Source organism: Leuciscus leuciscus, assembly GCF_965113295.1.
Source record: "Leuciscus leuciscus genome assembly, chromosome: 22".
NCBI lineage: Eukaryota > Metazoa > Chordata > Actinopteri > Cypriniformes > Leuciscidae > Leuciscus > Leuciscus leuciscus.
Genome location: NC_138746.1, coordinates 29,399,821 through 29,420,222, shown reverse-complemented (window position 1 = coordinate 29,420,222; position 20,402 = coordinate 29,399,821). Strand labels below are relative to the sequence as shown.

Here is a 20,402-nt window from a genome sequence, read left to right as displayed (position 1 = left end):
CTCTCTCATCTGTTGCCCTCCCCAATCTAAGCCATATCGGCAGAAAACATCTGATCATAGCGATGTGGATATGTTTGCATGTGCACTGTAATTTGGCACTCCAGTGAAGTCACGTCACATTTATTTATATAGCACTTTATACAATAGATTGCTTTAAAGCAAGCAGGTTATGTTTATTAAACATGAGAAAAAAAAAATGAAAAAAAAATGCCTTCAGAGACACTATAGAGTCTGACTTGAAACTTTACAGAGTAATTTCTTGTGTCTTCCCATTATTAATCCCCCCAAAAATAATGTTTTGCTTAAAATATGAAATACTGATTCTCTAATACAATAAAGTATTCAGATCAAAGGCAGCCATAGTAAAACAGACATTTTCTCATGGAGGTGTAAGAGAGATGTTTGGATGTCTTCTAAAGGGCTATATTCTCTCACACATGCATCACACAGACACTGTGTCCATGTGATGGATGTCTGGTACCTTTTTTCCATGTGATTCTGACTGTGTTTTCTTATGTGATGACACCGTAAATGGGCCGCAGGGCCGATTAATACCCCCTAACTACTGGTCCTTCCCAACTCTGTTTTGCCATCCCCTATCCCTCTTCCAGCCCCATGCTCTGTTTGCACACATCCACTATGACAGGGAGGTGTGAGAAAAATGAACCTTTCGTGTGTTTCTGCAGGTTCCACTCACATCCCGGATTTACTCCTACTCTTCAACCTCCTTTCCTCGCCTCTATGCGGTCTGAACTCTGGCAACTACTGGTGTCTTGCAGTCAACTCTAGTCTACTTAAATGCTAGTTTTCACATAGCAGGCAACTAAAAAAAAACTGACATACCCTATTTTTTCAGTAAAAATGTTTTACTGTAAGAACTCCTAGAGCATTGAGTTAAGCTAGTCCTTAGTCCTTCAGGCTGTTTTGATTTTTTGCTTACTTCCAATATCCCAAAGAGTTCTACTAAGGGAATATTCAGTTGACTTGAGAGATATTTTTACCATCTATTAAAGTATTCTAAGTAAATAAGTCTTCTACAAACTTAAGCTTTATTTATTTATTTTTTACATTTAGACTTTCAGACAAAACTTTTTTTTTTTGTAACTTTAATATTTAAAAGTATGGATGATGTGCTGGATTACTTTCTAGATTTCACAGACTAACACTCTTAAACATATTGTCAGCGTGGGGGTGCAAAAAGGTATACATAAAAAGTGCTGGATCTATTTGAAAGCAGTTTTCTTTAATCAAAATAAACTCAGGATTGCACTTCTTAAGCTCTTTGGAAACAAAACATGATATACAGAACAACCACCAAAATTACAGCAAGATCTGACAAAGACTAGAGACTGAACAAAATAATTAACAAGACCGGTGTACACATGAGGGCAAATCAAATGTGGGGATGACTGACAGAAGCGGAGCTTGTGGAGGTGGAGACCCAGGTGGAGTCGAAGAGACCAGGCAACACCAAAAGATCCTGAAGGCCGAGGCGGAGCTGCGGGGATGGGTGGCCAAGGTAAAGCCAGGAGGACTAAGAGGCCGGTGCAACTAGAGGCCGGTGCAACTAAGGACTGAGTTGGAGCTGGATGGAAGGAGGAGCCCGACGGAACCAAAGGGGTGGAGGGACGAGGTACAGCTGAAGGCTCATAAGTCCATGGCGAATACCTAGACTGGCCAAGTCAGACCTAGAGGGACGAGGAAGCCTGGTGAAGCCATAAGGATGACGTCCCAGGTGAAGCTGAGGGGGCGAGGAGCCAAGGTGGAGCTGACTGATTGACGGGCTGAGGTGGAGTGAAGAGTTTGGAGGGTTGACTAGAGGCTAGAGGGTCGACACACCAGGGCGGAAGCCCAAGGCAGAATCGAGCTAATAAGAGGGGCCAGCAAAGGAGAAGCCGAAGGGCTGAAGGGAGCCAATGGAGACAGGGCAGAAGAACTGGATGGCACGGGCAGAGGGTTACAACTTACAAGACAACCTCCTTGGCTGTGACAGGACAGGCAGTAATTTCAAAAACTGCCTTCTTGGCAAATACGGGACAGGCAGAGAGGTCAAACACAACCTCCTTGGTCGATACGGAGCAGGCACAGAGTTCAAAAGTGGCCTCCTTGATAGGGTACAGGCAGAGAGTTCAGAAACAGCCTCCTTGGCCAAAATGGGACAGGCAGAAGTGGTGGAAGGCAGAGTAGGAGCATCACAAACCACACTGACATGGTGCTGTGCAACGTTACAGACTTGGTACTTGGCGACAAAACAGACATGGTGCTGAGCGATGAAACGGGTATGGTGCTAGGCGACAAAACAGGCTTAGTGCTAATCCTTTCACTCTTATCTGTGATTACAATGGGCTTCAAATTCAGCACACTCACAGCAGCCTTAGTACTTTGGGCGGAGCTCAACTCCATTCTCTCCCATTCCTACTGGAACAGACACTGGGACTTTCTCACATACCTGGTCAGACTCTTTTTTAGGCTCTAGCTCTGGGACAAGGGTAGCCTTAGGAGTATGCTCCTTGGGGGAAGTGAGGGTTGGCTCACGCACCTGGTCAGACATGGCATTTTTCGGCTCTGGGCTCTGGCTTCACCCCCATGCAGGGCTTTGGTTCATGCATCGTGGCGGGCTCACGCGCTGATGCTTGTTTCACACTGGATGTGTATTTAAAGAGCGGAAGCAGCACACACCCATTGTGCTTTCACACTGGCAGCGTTTGTCATGCACAGCTAAACCGCGGCTTGTGTTCTGCAAATACAGATGAGTATCATCCATTGTGTCACCTTTTTCAGGTGTTCTTCTCTGACCACTGGCACGTGCTTTGATTGGGCAGCATAGTCCGTGAGGGGCTGCCACTTTACTTTTGTTTCGTTGTTTATGTTTATTTCACCGGTTCCCGCCTCCTCCTTCCCTGAACTTAAAATGTGTTACAGTGAGGTTTACAGGGGTGAATTTAACAGAAGCCAGTTGGTACGAGACGGATGTGCAGGTAAAACTCACTCTCCTGGCCTCAAGAGGCACACTAGCGCATACATGCTTGGTATCACGTTTCAAGCCCAGCTTGGAGCTTGGATGTAACAAAAGTCCTTAATGTTGCAAATTGATGAATTCAGAATTCAAAGAGATGCCAGAAAATAGACCAATCACAATTACACTGTGCCATTGAATTAATTGCAGAAGTTTAAAACTTTAACCCTCTGGGTTTGATTAACGCATCAGCGCATTCTGATACATTAATATTTTCCTGATAAGAGCGAAAATAACTTAAAATACTCATATGTCATTATTGGTCAGATAAGAGTAAGACATCATTCGAAACTGTAAAGTGTCTATCTTTATTTGTTCATGTTCAAAAAGATTTTAAACAAACCCTGCAACCAGAATGTTTGAGGAATATCAAATCAGTACTGTCCTGCAAACACTGTTTTTTGAGGAGCTTAAAAAGGTCTTATGACATTAGGCTTTTTGGTTCCTATTTGGAAACTTTTTTTTAAAAAGAAATAAAATATCTAGTATTCTTTTTATAATATGAATTCTTATTTTAAAAGTTCAATATAAAAGTCTAGTTATAAGTGTAGATGATTGTGAGGGTTATGCATGTTTTTGTGTGATAGAATGACAAAGCGCACAACTGCTGCAGGTGTGTTTGCCTCCATGTTCCTGCTTACTGGGATCAGACGCTGTGGTTTGACACTTACTTCAGGAAACATGAGCTCAGTTTCGTCTTGTCCCCAGGTCTGTTTGCCCTGCTGTTGGAAAGCATTCACCCCTCCTCCACCCCCTCTTAGTGAGACTGGCATCTGTGAAGAGAGCAGACATTACAAACAGACATTACAATTTATAACTCAGATTTCACTTCAACACCACTTTGAGAGGTATTTTTCAGTTTCATTAATCATCCTTTTAAATTTGCATTATTGAGGATGATCATAATGAACACAATGCCTGGTTGACATGACATGACTTTGCTTTTCTACTTCTCTCTGAGACAGATCTCCACATTTTTCCCACTTTGCAAGATGGCCAGATACATGAGCTATACATGCGAGCAATCCTTGGAGTGAGCATAGGGTTAATATGTTCCTAATTATGTGCTACTTCTCAAGAAGATCCTCGGACACAGCCCAGCTCACACCCGATAACACTGCACACCCGGGTGAGGACACACTTTGTCTGCTGGGTGCAAACTGGCCCTCCAGAGTGATACAGTGCAGGAAAGTGTTTCCTCAAAGCACTGTATAGCAGCTAAAAGACCTGTAACAAGCTTGTACACTAGACACCGACAGGGAGAATGAGAGTAACATTAATTTGTGTAGGAAAGGAAGATTGTGTTGATGAATGATTTTAGCTATAAGAAGAGTGCACAAACATTGGATTCAAAATGAATGTTCTGGGGGAAAAACATGGGTGTGTAAGTGCACAAATATAGTGGGAACAATTTGTTCCGTGTATTTCTCCTTTCAACTCAGTGATGATGGAGCAATGTTCCTCAGACAAATTTGACTGTCCACCCTGAAAATAAAAAAGTGTGAAATTCAACATAGCAGATAGATGTTGTGACTCAGTATCTCTCATAGAAACCAAACAATCTAAGGTAAATATAAAAAGAAATAGACTCAAATGTATAATTAATTGTTTTCAAAGCTGTGATTATTGTGGTTGTGAAGTTTGACAAGCTGTACAGAACTAAGTAACCAGCCTGCCACATAGAACTTAGTATCAGTGACCCAGGGTAAATCCAACTGCTCAGAGGTTGCTATTTCATAGCTCACGACATGTTACAAATTTCTCAGTTAAAATGCCTTAGGGGAAATAAAAATAGAAACAACCAAGACCATTATTGGTGATAAAATCAGTGTGGATTAGCATAGCACAAATAATTTGGTCTTGGAAGAACATGACGAGAAATGTGTTATTTCATACTGTAGTTTCATTTTTCATAGAAAACTCTCAATAACAGACTTTGGTATCTTGCCAAATGGTGAATGTGATTTCACCAAACAAGTTCCTGAATCAAAATCTTTGTTGATCATTAAACAACATTCAAATTAACTAATCACATTTAAGGGACAAATTTACAGTTTATGTCAAGTTAAGGTTTACAAACAGGGTTTTGTGCTTCTACATCAGTGTTATTCACCTATCATTTCCCTCTGATTTTAGGGATATGTTAGGGTTAGGTTTAGGTAGGAACAGGGTTAGAACTACATTTTTGGACAGGAATGTTTTTCCAGGATCAACAACATGTTGATTCAGGAACATGTCTTACTTGGCAAAATCACGGTAACCCTTTGGAAACCTGAGCATGGTTTTGGGATATTGTTGAAATCTATTCTGAAAATCTACAGGAGATGAGGTAATGAGCTAAGGTAATTTCTTTAGGAGAAAAATCTAAATCCTTAAACTCATTGCTGTCTAGGGGAAATCTGAGATCTATCTATATAGAGAGAGACCTTTTGTTTAAGGTCCAGGAGATCTTTTCCAAACAGTTCCAAACTCATTCCCTGACCTCTGGCTTGATGTGACATCCCAGGCCAAATTGGTTAGTCTCTTTTGTGTGTGAAATGAATTAGACATTCTCCCCTGGGTGATGTTTGTCCATGATGTGCTGACTGAAGGAGATCCTCCTCCACTACTGAGGGTCATCTCACTGCTATGTGAACAATCAATTCTCTTTTCCCATAGAGTTGAGGTTAAAATGGCTTCCAGCAGAATGTGAGTTTGTGTAAGGCCAGCAGTGCAAACAGCATGGGGAGAGAGGAGAGTTGCAGGCCTTTTCAATCCCAGCAATATTTTAAATAGTCTAAATAGAGGCTAATTTCAACGTTTCATAAAATTAACTGAAACCGTTTTTGTAAAAATGAGTAGCTAAGAAATGCAAAGCAAAGAAATAAGGCAGAAAGGCAAAGGTCAGTGATTTATTTAATGAGCAGAAACTTACATGTTCATTTTGTGCTGTGGAGTCATCAGGTGTGATCTGAAGTTTGGGTAGAGATCCAGACTTCTGTTTTAGCATGTCCTTAAGAGTCACATCTGGGCTGGAATTACTGCTGTTCTCTGCTAGCATGAAATGTCAATGAAGTTTAAAAGTGAATTATAGCAACAACAACAACAACAACAACAACAACAAAAATAGCATTAGTAAGTTTGATTTATTTCCTTTTTCAAGTTTTTTCCTATTTCAGTACAAGTATACACTACCAGTCACAAGTTTTGGATCGGTAAGAATTTTTATGTTTTTAAAAGAAGTCTCTTCTGCTTACCAAAAAAAAAAAAAAAAAAAAAAAGCCACTAATATTGTTAAATATCATGACAATTTAAAATAACTGTTCTCTTACGAGAGGTCTCTCGTACTGCGTAAGATATCTTACGCTAGGGGAAAATCCTTTTCCGCGAGATATTGAAGCCAAAAATTATCCTTAATTTTGTAATAATGCAAAACGCGTTGCAGCAGCAATGCAGACATAGGCGAGACAGCTCGCGCGCCTATTGGCTGCTCTGCGGCAACTGCAGCAGCCTATCGAGCGAGGCCTGGCGTGACGTCAGACCCAATCAGGGCACTTCGCGCCCGCTGCGTCACGTCCCGCCGAAATGGGCGTGGTCTAGGCCTATAAATATCGCTCGCAGGCAGCTATTATCTGATTTTTCATCCTTCAAGCGAAGCACACGCATCGCTGGAGCTGGATTAGAAGCCGCGCCGTCGAGAGAGAGCACCTTCAGCGGGACGAGTCACTGAAGTCGCTGGCCGCGCCGCCTTCCTGCCTTCCTGCTGCGCTTTCCGGCGCTTATATCCTTCTCTTTTATTTGCACTGTATTTCTGTGTGTGTGTGTCGCCGCCGCGACACACATTTCTAAAAGAGCTAGCGTCTTTTTAAAGATGCCTTCCTGCGGCTCGTGCAGAGCCACACTCAGCGACGGGGACCGCCACGTGATCTGCGTTTCCTGCCTGGGTGAGGAACATGCAGCTCTCGCGCTCGCTGACGGCGGATGCCCTCACTGCGAGCTGATGGCAATGGCGACTCTGAGGACTCGCCTAGCCGTCTTCACCGAGACTGCTCCCCCGCCCGCCGCGGCGTCGCGCCGTAAAAAGCGCCGTGCCCAGCGGGCCCCGGAACCCTCCCTCAGCCGCCAAAGCTCGCCGGTTCGCCCGCTTGCTTCCCCGGCTTCTTCTGTTTCGCTTCCTGACGGACAGCGGCCGCCGTCTGCCGCCGCTTCCGTTGATATCGCGGATGAGGAAGCCCTGCTGGGAGAGGATGATTCCTGCTCTATCCTGGCGTCAGGCAGTGAGGATTGGGCGGGCTCTGAGGACCCCGCACCCCCTGCCCGCACTTCGTCAGGCAAGAGAGCTTCCATTGAGACGGAACTCATGCGAGTACTCGCACAGGCCGCGGCGAGCCTCGGCCTCGAGTGGTCTTCGCCTGAGCAGCCCGCTCACAACCGGCTGGATGGATTCTTCCTGCCTGGGGAGCGCGCTTCGCCTGTGTCCAGACCGGCGCCTTTTCTTCCTGAGTTACACGAAGAAGTCGCCAAGTCCTGGAGCGCCCCCTATTCTGCTAGAGTGCGTCCTGCTGTTTCTTTGGCATTCTCCGCCGTTGACGATGCCAAGAACAGAGGATACCTCTCGCTGCCGCCGGTTGAAGAGGCGATAGCGGCCCACTTATGCCCGCCCTCCGCTGGACGGCGCGCTAAGCCGGCCCTACCCTCTAAAGCTTGCCGCGTCGAGCTTGCTCCACCGCGCTTTCTCCGCCGCCGGGCAAGCTGCGTCAGCGTTGCACACCATGGCAACGCTCCAGATCTTCCAGGCCGATCTCCTCCGTAAGCTGGATGAGGAAGGACCTGACGCGATCTGTGTGCCGGACTTAAGGAGTGCCACGGACCTCGCTCTTCGTGCTACTAAGTCCGCAGCGCAAGCCATTGGACGGACTATGGCTTCTCTCACCGTGTCTGAGAGACATCTCTGGCTGACGCTCTCGGAAATGGCCGAGTCTGAACGCACCGCGTTCCTCGACGCCCCGCTTTCCGCCACAGGCCTCTTTGGATCCTCCGTCAAAGATTTCGCGGAGAGATTCGCAGAGGTACAGAAAGCGTCTCAGGCTATGAAGCACTTCCTCCCGAAGCGCTCCAGCTCTGCAGCAGGCCGTGCGAAACCGTCTGCTCAGAGCTCACAGCCACAGCCACCGTCCACTGCCTCCACTTCACAGCGCCGCCAGGCCAGAAGCGCGAGACCGCGCTCCCGCTCATCCGGTCGCCGCCCCGCAGGACGCGGCTCGCGACCTAGGATCACGGTGAAGCCCGAGGCCCCGAAGTCGTCCTAGCACAGCTAGGAAAACGACGGTGTTCCAGTCCCGCTGCGGCCGGACTCACACCAAAGCTATTCGCTCGTCCAGTTCCAGAAAATGTGACTGTTCCAGTGTTTTCTGCAGCCAACAAGTCGGTTCTGTCACCCGCTTGCCTGCACACAAATGCCGTTTTCACGGCTACCCAGATAAATCCCCAAAAGAGTGTATTTTCTGGTGTCCCGGCCACGGCCGATGGTGTTTCGTGTGTAGTAAGAATGCCCACTGCCCAGTGCCCATCCCTACACATAAGCACAGCCTGTCACACAGGGCTCGCGCACATAAAACCGACTCAGATCGGTTGCGCTTCAAACATGGTGAACGTGCCCACTACCCAGTGCCCACTAACACCACGTTATGCATGTCTCACGGTTTCTGTAAAAACGAAACCAACGTGCACTCGCAGGTTTAGACCAAGACTTTCTCAGGTTTAGACCAAGACTTTCTCCGACCCTCCCGGTTTTCGAGTTATCGACACAAAACCGCTTCTCCCCTCTACGCGAAACAGAACGCGATGCTGTGATCATCGGCGATTCCATCGTTCGGCACGTACACGCTACGTTAGGTACAAGTAAGGTGCAAAGTCACTGCTTCCCTGGTGCTCGTGTTTCTGAAATCGCTGCTCGCGTTCCCGAGATCCTGAACGGTGACGAGCGCGTCGGAACTGTGGTCCTGCACGCGGGAGTGAACGACATCAGGCTGCGCCAGACGGAGATTCTGAAGAAAGACTTCAGGAATCTAATCGATACGGTACGCAGCACATCGCCTGAAACAACGATCATTGTGTCAGGACCGCTTCCCACGTACCGACTAGGGCATGAAAAGTTCAGCAGATTATTTGCGCTAAATGAATGGTTAATGTCATGGTGCAATGAGCAGAAACTGCTCTTTGTAAATAATTGGAATCTGTTTTGGGAGCGTCCTAGGCTTTTCCGTGCTGATGGCTTACACCCAAGCAGATTCGGAGCGGATCTTCTGTCAGATAACATCTCCAAAATGTTAAATACCCTTTGACTAGTAACCAAAAGTCCAAATCATAGTCTCTGCTGCACCAATTCAACTGATATAAATACTAGTGTAGAACATTGCATAGAAACCGTGTCTATTCCTCGTTTAGTGAGATCAAATAATAAATCTAATGCAGGATCTAGGAAAAATCTAATTGTTATTAAAACAGAAAATGTTGCTATTAGTAAACAAAAACTATTTCTAAAGCTAGGTCTTCTAAACATTAGATCACTCACACCTAAGGCAGTTATTGTAAATGAAATAGTCACAGATAATAGCTTCGATGTACTTTGCCTTACTGAAACCTGGCTTAAACCAAATGATTATTTCGGTATTAATGAGTCTACTCCTCCTGGATACTGTTATAAGCATGAGCCCCGTCTGATTGGCCGTGGCGGAGGTGTTGCAACCATTTATAAAGATATTCTAAATGTTACTCAGAAAACGGGTTATAAGTTTATTTCATTTGAAGTACTTGTACTAAATGTTACGCTCTTAGATGTTAGAAAAACATCCCTATTATCTCTAGCCTTGGCTACCGTATATAGACCGCCAGGGCCTTACGCTGATTTCCTAAAAGAGTTTGCAGATTTTCTCTCAGACCTATTAGTCAATGTCGATAAAGCATTAATTGTTGGAGATTTTAACATACACGTAGATAATCCAAATGATGCGTTAGGAGCTGCGTTTACAGATTTATTAAATTCATTTGGGGTCAAGCAAAACGTCACCGGACCAACTCATCGTCTTAATCATACACTCGATTTAATTATATCACACGGAACCGATCCAACCGATATAGATATCATTCCACAAAGTGATGAAGTCACTGATCACTACATGGTAACTTGCATATTACGTACTGCTGTAATATGTCATGCGGCGTCGCGTTATCAACCAGGCAGAACAATCCTCCCATCCACCATAGATAATTTCTCAAATTGCTTATCTAATCTGTCTCAGCTGCTGCCTGAACCCAAACAAACAGATGAACTAGAAGAACTAACTAGCACTATGAGCACCATTCTCTCTAGAACATTGGATGTGGTTGCACCTATTAAATTAAAAAAGGTCAGAGAGAAAAATAAAGCACCATGGTATAACAATACTACGCATGTTTTAAAGAGAGAAACCCGTATTTTAGAGCGTAAATGGAAACAAACTAATTTAGAGGTCTTTAGAATCGCGTGGAAAGACAGTATGTCACGTTATAAAAAGGCCCTAAAAGCTGCCAGGGCTGAGCACCTCCGCAAACTAATAGAAAACAACCAAAACAATCCAAGGTTTCTATTTAACACCGTGGCTAGACTAACAAATAAACAGACGTCACCCGAACAAAATATCCCGTTACAGTTCAGTAGTAATGATTTCATGAACTTCTTCACTGAGAAAATAGAAAGCATCAGAACCACAATTATAAACGTTCAATCTTCAATCGCGCCTTACAATTCAGCTTCAATTATCACCCCGAAAGAACAATTACAGTGCTTTACAACTATAGAACAAAAAGAGTTAAATAAACTTATCACTTCATCTAAAACAACAACATGTTTATTAGATCCTATACCAACTAAACTACTGAAAGAAGTGTTATCTGTAGTGGAAGAGCCTCTCCTCAATATTATTAACTCGTCTTTATCTTTAGGTCATGTTCCAAGAACATTTAAACTGGCAGTTATAAAACCTCTCATTAAGAAACCACAATTAGATCATAATAATCTAGCAAATTATAGACCCATTTCAAATCTTCCATTTATGTCTAAAATATTAGAAAAAGTGGTGTCCGCTCAACTGGGCTCTTTCTTGCAACAAAATGATATCTATGAAAAGTTTCAGTCTGGATTCAGACCGCATCATAGCACTGAAACTGCGCTCGTTAAAATCACAAATGATTTACTTTTAGCTTCTGACCAAGGCTGTATCTCAATACTAGTTTTACTTGATCTTAGTGCTGCGTTCGATACTATAGATCACACAATACTCTTAGATCGACTACAAAATTATACTGGTGTTCAAGGACAAGCACTAAGCTGGTTCAAATCATACCTATCTGACCGCTACCATTTTGTCTATTTAAATGGAGAAAAATCGATCATAACTCCAGTAAACTATGGAGTGCCGCAGGGATCTGTATTAGGCCCTCTGTTATTTTCAATATATATGATGCCACTTGGAAATATTATAAGGAAACATGGAATTAGTTTCCATTGTTATGCTGATGACACTCAAATATATATTTCATCACGGCCGGATGAAAACGCTACATTTTCCAAATTGACAGAGTGTGTTAAAGATATAAAAGATTGGATGACGCATAATTTTCTTTTATTAAATCCAGACAAGACAGAGGTAATACTTATCGGTTCAAAAAACCGCCCACAAAACCTCGCACAATACAACTTTAACATCATAGGATGTCCTGTTACTTTATCCTCTACAGTAAAAGACCTGGGTGTTATACTCGATTGCAACCTGTCTTTTGAAAATCATATTTCTTATGTTACAAAAACAGCCTTTTTCCACCTTAGAAACATTGCTAAGCTACGTAATATGCTATCAGTTTCTGATGCAGAAAAGTTAGTTCATGCATTCATGACCTCGAGACTGGATTACTGTAATGCTTTATTAGCTGGTTGTCCTGCATCCTCAATAAACAAGCTACAGTTAGTCCAAAATGCCGCCGCTAGAGTTCTTACGAGATCAAGAAAATATGATCATATAACACAGATTTTATCATCACTGCATTGGTTACCTATAAAGTTCCGTATTAATTACAAGGTATTGCTACTGACTTATAAAGCCCTAAACGGCTTAGCTCCAGTCTATTTAACGGATCTTCTATCGCCCTATAATCCATCGCGCTCTTTGAGATCACTAAATTCAAGGCTTTTGGTCATACCTAGGATATCCAGAACCACCAAAGGAGGGAGAGCATTTTCACATTTGGCTCCAAAACTCTGGAATAGTCTTCCTGATACTGTTCGTTGCTCAGACTCGCTCTCCCAGTTTAAAACTAGATTAAAGTCGCATCTCTTCAGCCAGGCATTCATATAATCCTACAGTTCAAACTACAATCCGGCCTCTATCCAATGCCAGAGGAGAACTGGCCCCCGACTGAGCCTGGGTTCTCCCAAGGTTTTTTTTCTCCATTAAGGCACCTGATGGAGTTTTAGGACACCATTAGGTCACTTGATGGAGTTTTTCGGTTCCTTGCCACTGTTGCCTTTGGCTTGCTCAGTTGGGGATATTTTGGGGATATCTAATTTAATTTTATCAATCAATAAATTCCTCTTGAAACAAACTTTGTTGTATTATTTTAATTTAATACTGTGAAGCTGCTTTGATGCAATCTGTATTGTGAAAAGCGCTATACAAATAAACTTGACTTGACTTGACTTGACTCGCTTCACGCAAGCGAACGATGCTTTCTGTGTGATAAATGTGCCCGCTGTCCCGCGCCCACATCCACACATAGACATGACAGTTCCCACGGGAACCGCCCAGCCCTCCCCCTCGCGGTTAACCACCGTAGAGGAGTCGAGCGCGGGCAATCTGCCCGCTGTCATCAGCGCGCCCCATGCCTCAAATGTCACGAGCGACACGCTTGTGTTACAGCACACCGAAGCTTCTCCATCGCTGAGTGAGCGGAGCGCGCTTCGTATTCGACCCCTAGCTATCCATGCAGACGCATGGGCAAAGCTACCCGGGGTTTCGAAGTGGGTGCTGAACATTATAGAAAGAGGCTATTCGCTGCAGTTTCGCCGACGCCCTCGCCGCTATGTGGCGCGCGTCGAGACCACGGTAAAAACAGAAGTAGCACATCTACTTCGAGCCGAAGTGACGGAACTATTGAGCAAAGGGGCCATAGAACCTCTCTCTCAAGATCAGAGCGAGGGAGGGCTATACAGCAGATACTTCCTGGTACCGAAAAAAGACGGGGGTCTCAGACCCATACTAGATCTAAGGCAACTGAACAAAGTGCTTGTGAAGCGACAGTTCAGGATGCTCACGACCAGGCAAATCCTTGTGCAGATTCGCCAAGGAGATTGGTTTGTGTCAATAGATCTGAAAGACGCGTATTTTCAAATACAGATAGCGTCACGTCACAGGCGATATTTTGAGATTCGCCTTCGAGGGCCAGGCATATGTCCTGCCACACAGTCCTGCCGTTCGGTTTGTCCCTAGCACCCCGTACATTTACGAAGTGCATGGACGCGGCGCTCGCACCCCTCAGAATGAGAGGCATGCGAGTGCTGAACTATTTGGACGATTGGCTGATTCTAGCGCAATCTCGCGCAGTGCTCATAGAACACACGACCATTTTACTCGATCACCTCGAGGATTTGGGTCTGAGTGTCAATTGGGCGAAGAGCTCCCTGTCACCCAGTCAGAAAATATCTTTCCTGGGCACAGAACTGGACTCACTATCCATGATAGCGCGACTATCACAACAGCGCGCGGTAGACATTCGACGCACAGCGAACTCTTTTCGCTGCGGCGCGTCTGTCCCGCTCAAAAGATTTCAGAAGATGCTAGGTCTCATGGCCTCAGCATCGTCAGTGCTCCAGCTGGGTCTGCTACGCATGCGCCCGCTGCAGTTTTGGCTGAAAGCGCGAGTCCCACGCGAAGCGTGGGCACCCGGTTTGCTTCGCCTCAGGGTCAATCAGAAATGCGTTACAGCTCTGAAACCCTGGAAAGCGAACGACTGGTACCAATCAGGTGTAAGCCTGGGGACTTCCTCGAGGGTGAAAGTGGTGTCCACGGACGCGTCCACCTCGGGATGGGGAGCGCTGCTCGAGGGCAGACCGTTCTTCGGCCAGTGGTCAGAACGGGAGAAGCTCCTGCACATAAACTGCCTCGAAATGCTGGCAGTAGACAACGCGCTGACGCGTTTTTGTCCCCAAATAAAAGGTCACCACGTCTTGGTCCGTTCGGACAACATGTCTGTGGTGTCCTACATAAATCGCCAGGGCGGCATCAGATCCGAGAAACTGTACAGGCTGGCAGAACGCCTCCTGGTATGGGCTCAGTGCAACCTGCGCTCGCTCAGAGCAGCGCACGTGCCAGGGATCATGAATATAGGACCAGACAGACTGTCCAGGAACAATGTTCCGGCAGGCGAATGGTCCCTACACCCACAGACAGTCCAACTGCTGTGGAAGAAATTCGGCAGAGCGAAAGTGGACCTGTTTGCGTCTCAAGAAAACGCTCACTGTCAAGAATTTTTCTCCAAGAGCAGGAGCGCGCTGTCCCATGTGTGGCCCCGCCGCCCGCTCTATGCTTTTCCCCCCGTCTCTCTCCTGCCTCAGGTGATAGAACGGATCAGGGAAGAAGGATGCTCAGTACTGCTGGTAGCACCGTTCTGGAAAAACCAACCTTGGTTCCCAGCCGTGATGCAGTTAGCAAGTACTGCCCCGTGGCCAGTACCAGTGAGGAGAGATCTCCTCTCACAGGCCCGCGGCTCGATCTGGCATCCTCACCCGGAACTATGGTCCCTTCATGTCTGGGCCATCAACGGGTACATGTTGGACTCCCTAAAGGAGTATTAAACACGATCACGCAGGCTAGAGCTCCGTCTACAAGACGACTCTATTCTTCGAAATGGTCAGTGTTTTCGGGCTGGTGCACAGCCCGTGGTGTGTCACCCACAAACTGTGATGTGACGGAGGTGCTTTCCTTCCTACAAGAGCTGTTGGATGGGGGCAGGGCCCCCTCCACGCTCAAAGTTTATGTGGCGGCTATAGCAGCGTTCTCAGAAACAACGCTACAATTTTTGTTTCAGGATTCTCTGATGAACAGAAAGTTCAAAAGAACAGCATTTATCAAAAACAGAATCTTTTGTAACATTATAAATGTCTTTACTGTAACTTTTGATAAATTTAACTCATCCTTGATGAATAAAAGTATTGATTTATTTTATTTCTTTCCCCAAAAAAATAAAACAAAAATTCTTACTGACCACAAACTTTTGAATGGTGGTGTATAGCTTTCTATTTCAGATAAATGCTGTTCTTTTGAACTTTCTATTCATCACAGAATCCTGAAATAGAAATGCAAATAACTGTTTTCAACATTTATAATAATGAGAAATGTTTCATGAGCATCAAATTATCATATTAGAATGATTTCTGAAGAATCATTTGACACTGAAGACAGGAGTAGATGCTGAAAATTCAGCTTTGATCACAGGTATAAATTACACTTTACTATATATTCACATAGAAAACAGCTGTTTTAAATTGTATTCATATTACTGTTTTTTTCAGCACTGGTGAGCAAACGAGACCTTTTAAAAACATAACAAATCTTACAGATCCAAAACCTATCGTAGTGTACATTTTTGTACATTATCTCTCAATATAATGTACTGGGTAATGTAATGGGTTATATTACCCATCACAAGGTATTACTATAGAAAAACATTGTAATACCATTGCCAATTGCCTGTAGTTGCTTCTCTAGTTGACTTGTGCTTCTGTGTTGTTCCGCCCAGACCTTGAACACCTCCTGCTCCCTGCGGCTCTGAAGATACCCGAGTCGGGTCAGCTGCTTCTGCAGTTCCAGAACCTCATGAAGGCCAGATTAGAGATTACATTACATGAGTAATCATGCACGTTCATTCTTAAACCCAAAGATTATCTCTTAGTTAATATCCATGGAGAGAAAATGCGGAGTATGCTGGTCTCACCAGGTAGTGGTATGTTTTAGGTAAACACCTCAAGTATGCATCCTTGTGTGTGAGGGTTGATCTGGTGACCCTCTGAATGGTGACAAACTTCTGTGACAGAAAGAGTAAATTGTGGATGGAAAGAGAATGAACTTTGAAAAAGGAATCTCTAACTTGATCACAGACACTGATAACAAATCTAGGAACACCTAGCATTTTTGAAATCTCTTTTGAAACTGAAGAAACACATGAGGTCTTTTTCTCAGGAGAAAAATCTGACATTTAAGCTCGATTTGCTCTCCGTTTAAGAGTCAAAGAGGAACAATTGAGATTTCATTTGAGATTTTTTCCTATGTGTTGGCATTCCCATTCTGAGATTCCAGAGAGGACCCCTTGTCTTTCAGGAGAGCTGGGAACCCCCAGCATACAAAACGAATGAGAAGTAAACATGCAACCACAGGAAGCCATTAACTGAAACAGGGACCAATTAGGCCCCAGCAGGTGTCCATGGCTCGGTCTGCATCATCATGAAGTCTGGACAAAGTTTTTCGGCCTGAGCTGAGGAAACAACAGGGCAGTTTCATTTGCTCAGCAATTTGTACCAAAGGTTTCCTACTGGCAGCCCATAAAGTCCTTTATAGCTCTCCCTTTGTCCTCCCCTCCAGTGCTGGTCATTAGAGGACACAATTACAGCCCACTGAAGAAGGCTTGCTTTTATAGGAGGAGATTGATAAGCCAAAGACCCCTCCTCCACATCCTTACCCCCCAGTTTCTACCTCTTATTGTCCTCAACCCAGACGGCCAAAATCAAAGTCAATCACAAGTCCACACCAACTACTTCCCCCATATTACAAAGATGAGGAGCTTCCTCAATCCTCTGGACTTCAGTAACACTTCAAAGTGGCACTGTGAGACACGCATCTACTCTTCTACAATGGGTTGCACTACAGCGCAACATCAAATGGACATCTAGATCAATTTTTGCTCATGCTGTTTTGTACATGTTTTAGCCTAACTTAACTTCAGTAAAGCCAGGGGAATTCTGTGTGTGTGTGTGTGTGTGGTTATAGTAGGCGTAGTACAGTAGGTGCTAATATAGTTCAGGGAACTTAATGGAGTTGAATATCTTTGGCTCTAAATGTCCTTTTAGGAGGAATAAAAATACACACAAGAGACAATTAAGACAATTGTTGACGTTCAGTAGGAGTATAGACTTATAACATCTATGTGGACAGTATAACTGACATTTATTTGGTCTTTGGAGAATTTGATGAATATCATTTTGAGGGTAAGATCTCTAACTTTTGCAGACTTTGGTGTCTTGGCAAATAAGCACAGTCTGAGACGTTGATATTTCTTCTGAACTCTACAGGAGACACTTGTGAGATTAGTAGGGTGCAAAAGTCTCAATTTGATCTCAATTTAATTGCTGTCTAGGAAAACGAATTTTCGATCAGTTGTTTTTTTCTTTTCTATTGGAGTTTAGCAAGGTTAGGGTCGCAACTTTTCAGGGTCACGTAGCCACAGTAAGGAAATGAATACCGTATGACTGTCCATACAGTTGCTGGTAAGGTTTCTTGGAGCACTGTCATGAATATTTCAGCACAGAGACTTCTTCTCCTGCTCTGATGGAGAGACAGGAAGCGGGTAACTTTATTTGAAATGTTAATGGCTGATGTGATGTGCTTGTTCCTCAAACGTATGGAGATGTGTGTACGTGTCAGGTGGGTGTGATTGGCTTTGGCCTGAATGTCTACGAGCTCATTTCAGATGGTAGAGGAAGTCTGAGGCAGACATGTGAGTTTGGTTTACAACAACACCAGTAACAACATTCACAATGATAAACCCTGTGCAAAGAATGAAGAGAGCTTCAATTATACTAGACCTTACTATCCCATGAAGAAGGTCACCTTATTTATTCTAAGGGACGTCTAAGGGATGATATCCAGTCATATAAAATCTTGTTTTTTTCCCCTTGCAGTGAAAAAAACATTTAAAAAAAACAAGCATTGATTCACAAACTCTAAATAACCTAGTTCACACATAATTCTAAATGAGAACAATACATGTTTAGTTCTGTCCACAATTTAAATACCATTATACCTACAATTTCTATTGGCCAAAACAATAGATTGATATTTTAAAATATTACCTTTCCAGTTTTGCTGTTAACTAAAACTAAAACCATAAAAAAAATTAATTACTTGAAATAATAATAATAAAAAAACGTAAACTTGTTTTTATTTCAACTAGTTGCCAAGCCAACATTTCTCATTTAAATTCAGTTAAACATGATTAACAAAAAAAACAACAAAAAAAAACAAAAAAAAATCGTTAAAACTATATAGATATATTTAATAATAATAATAATAATGCATTACATTTATATAGCGATTTTCTCTGCACTATATAGGGATCTTCTCAACCCCCACCAATGTGCTTCCTAAAATATAAAGAGATACAACGGAAAACACAGGAAAATAATGCAACCTTTTCTATCCAAGTCTTCTTTTCTCAGCACTGCCTTCTACTGGCGAAATTTAGTAACCGCTACTCTTGCTTTAACAATTTAGTAATAAGTAGCCATTGATTCCATGAGGGTATACCTTCGCTTTATGCCCTTCCCCGAGTCTGGTATTATCTGAATCAAGGGGCTTCATCTCTTGCCTTTGTCTTTGAACTTTTTCCCTCAGTAATGTAGCATACTGATATGAAAGCATGTCTTTCAAGTGGTGTATTCTGTAGTATGTCTCTAGATGGCGCTAGAATGTAAGAAAAAGAGAACGAAAGCATCAGCGTGTGACAGAACATAAGAGAGCAAAAGAGAACAATTCATTTGTGAAACTGTTGTCAACTCTTCTATCCATACAGAATATTGATTCATATATTCATGGAGAAAAATAATTACTTCCAATAAATAATTAGATAATTTAGTTTAATTGTTTAATTGTTGATTAGACCACTGAAAATGATATAGGCCTACTGGTATAGCCTACACGAGGTATAGGAGCTCTCAGAATATTTCCAGTTTACAAATTGTAATTACGAGCTATACCATAGGTGAACGCTTTTGATGTTGAAGTTGAAATCTCATAATTATGGTAATTATGACATGGCGTGACATGGCATTCTGGCAACCATAGCTACCAGTGTGAGTAATTAAACTGTAAAAGATAATCAAATAAATTCTTCTTTTTGCAGGGCAACAGTGAAGTGTTACTAAATAAAGTGAGACTGTGAGAGTCTAGTAAAGTGAGACTAGCACACTGTGGTCTTTTTCCACACAGGTGAGGTTTCTATATGGACTTCACTTTGTGTTTATGGTAATCCGCAGAAACAGTTGACAGTGTTTGCACCTGGGCCTTTGTTGGCATGCAGATAGTCTTTCAAGGCATTCGGATAAGCCTACTAATTGGGTTTATTATGTGCAGCTGCAATTTAATGCCAATTTAAGCAGGCTACCTTAAAGGTCCCATGACATGAAATTTTCACTTTCTGAGGTTTTTTAACATTAATATGAGTTCCCCTAGCCTGTATATGGTCCCCAAGTTTCTAGAAATTTCAATCGGTGTAAATCGAGCTTTTGCTATCTTTCTCTGCCTTTGAGAAAATGGAGGCTCATTCGCGCTGATCTTGAATCTCCTCCTTATGACGTCATAAGGAGGAAATGTTACCTCCCCTGTCTCTGCTTTGCCCGCCCAGAGAATATATTTTCCGCCCATGAGAAAATGAGCTAGGAAGTAGAACGCGCGCGCGCGATTTTAGTTTGTCCACGAGAGATATCATGGCTTTTGAGCGAGCGAAGCATAATAATTGCTCAATAATTGGATGTACAAATGAACATCGAATGGTCAATACAGAGCTGGGCTTGCTGAACGTCTGAAACTAAAGTCTGGATCACTCTCTTCTCAGCTAACGTTACACACCTCGGACAAGTAAGTCAACTAATGATATATAAGTGTGTTGCTTTACTGTTTATGGTTACCTAGATTGTTACACGTAGAATGTGGCTGTAACATTATCTATGCAGCTATGCAGTTTATGTGTGTGTGAATACACACACTGTAACGCGAGTGTTGTACACGTCTTTGTTATTTGGATAACTGTTTTCCTGTTGGTTATATGGCGCGCGCGATATCCGCATTTCAAGATCGCAGAGCTTGATGTAATTGTAATAAGATAAATTACAGACGTTACAGATCTCTCATGAAAAGGCAACAGTAGGTTAGCGTTAGCTACATGATAATAACTGTAAACCATTCGAATAAAGTACCGTATCCAAACATAATATTTTAAACTAACCATTCGGAAACGTCCTGCTGGAGCCGCTGAGTTGCAACTTCTTCATCCGTTGCTTCTCCATCCGGATCAGATTCTGGGTCAAACTGAAATGCTTGAAAGA

General features: G+C 43.4%; 1 protein-coding gene across 4 annotated transcripts in view; it reads right to left on the bottom strand.

Annotated features, from left to right (window-relative positions):
- Positions 1–20,402, bottom strand: part of LOC309486980 (uncharacterized protein) — a 36,477-nt gene that overhangs the window by 4,711 nt on the left and 11,364 nt on the right. For 2 of the 4 annotated variants that reach the window (XM_082154510.1, XM_082154511.1), the window contains exons 4-8: positions 18,607–18,762; positions 16,022–16,111; positions 15,765–15,900; positions 5,931–6,049; positions 3,688–3,789 (exon numbers count right to left, since the gene is read on the bottom strand). In XM_082154510.1, the coding sequence (XP_082010636.1) occupies positions 3,688–3,789; positions 5,931–6,049; positions 15,765–15,900; positions 16,022–16,111; positions 18,607–18,762 (603 nt within the window). The remainder of the gene's footprint in view (positions 1–3,687; positions 3,790–5,930; positions 6,050–15,764; positions 15,901–16,021; positions 16,112–18,606; positions 18,763–20,402) is intronic. The other 2 variants (XM_082154513.1, XM_082154512.1) reach the window with 2 other exon arrangements.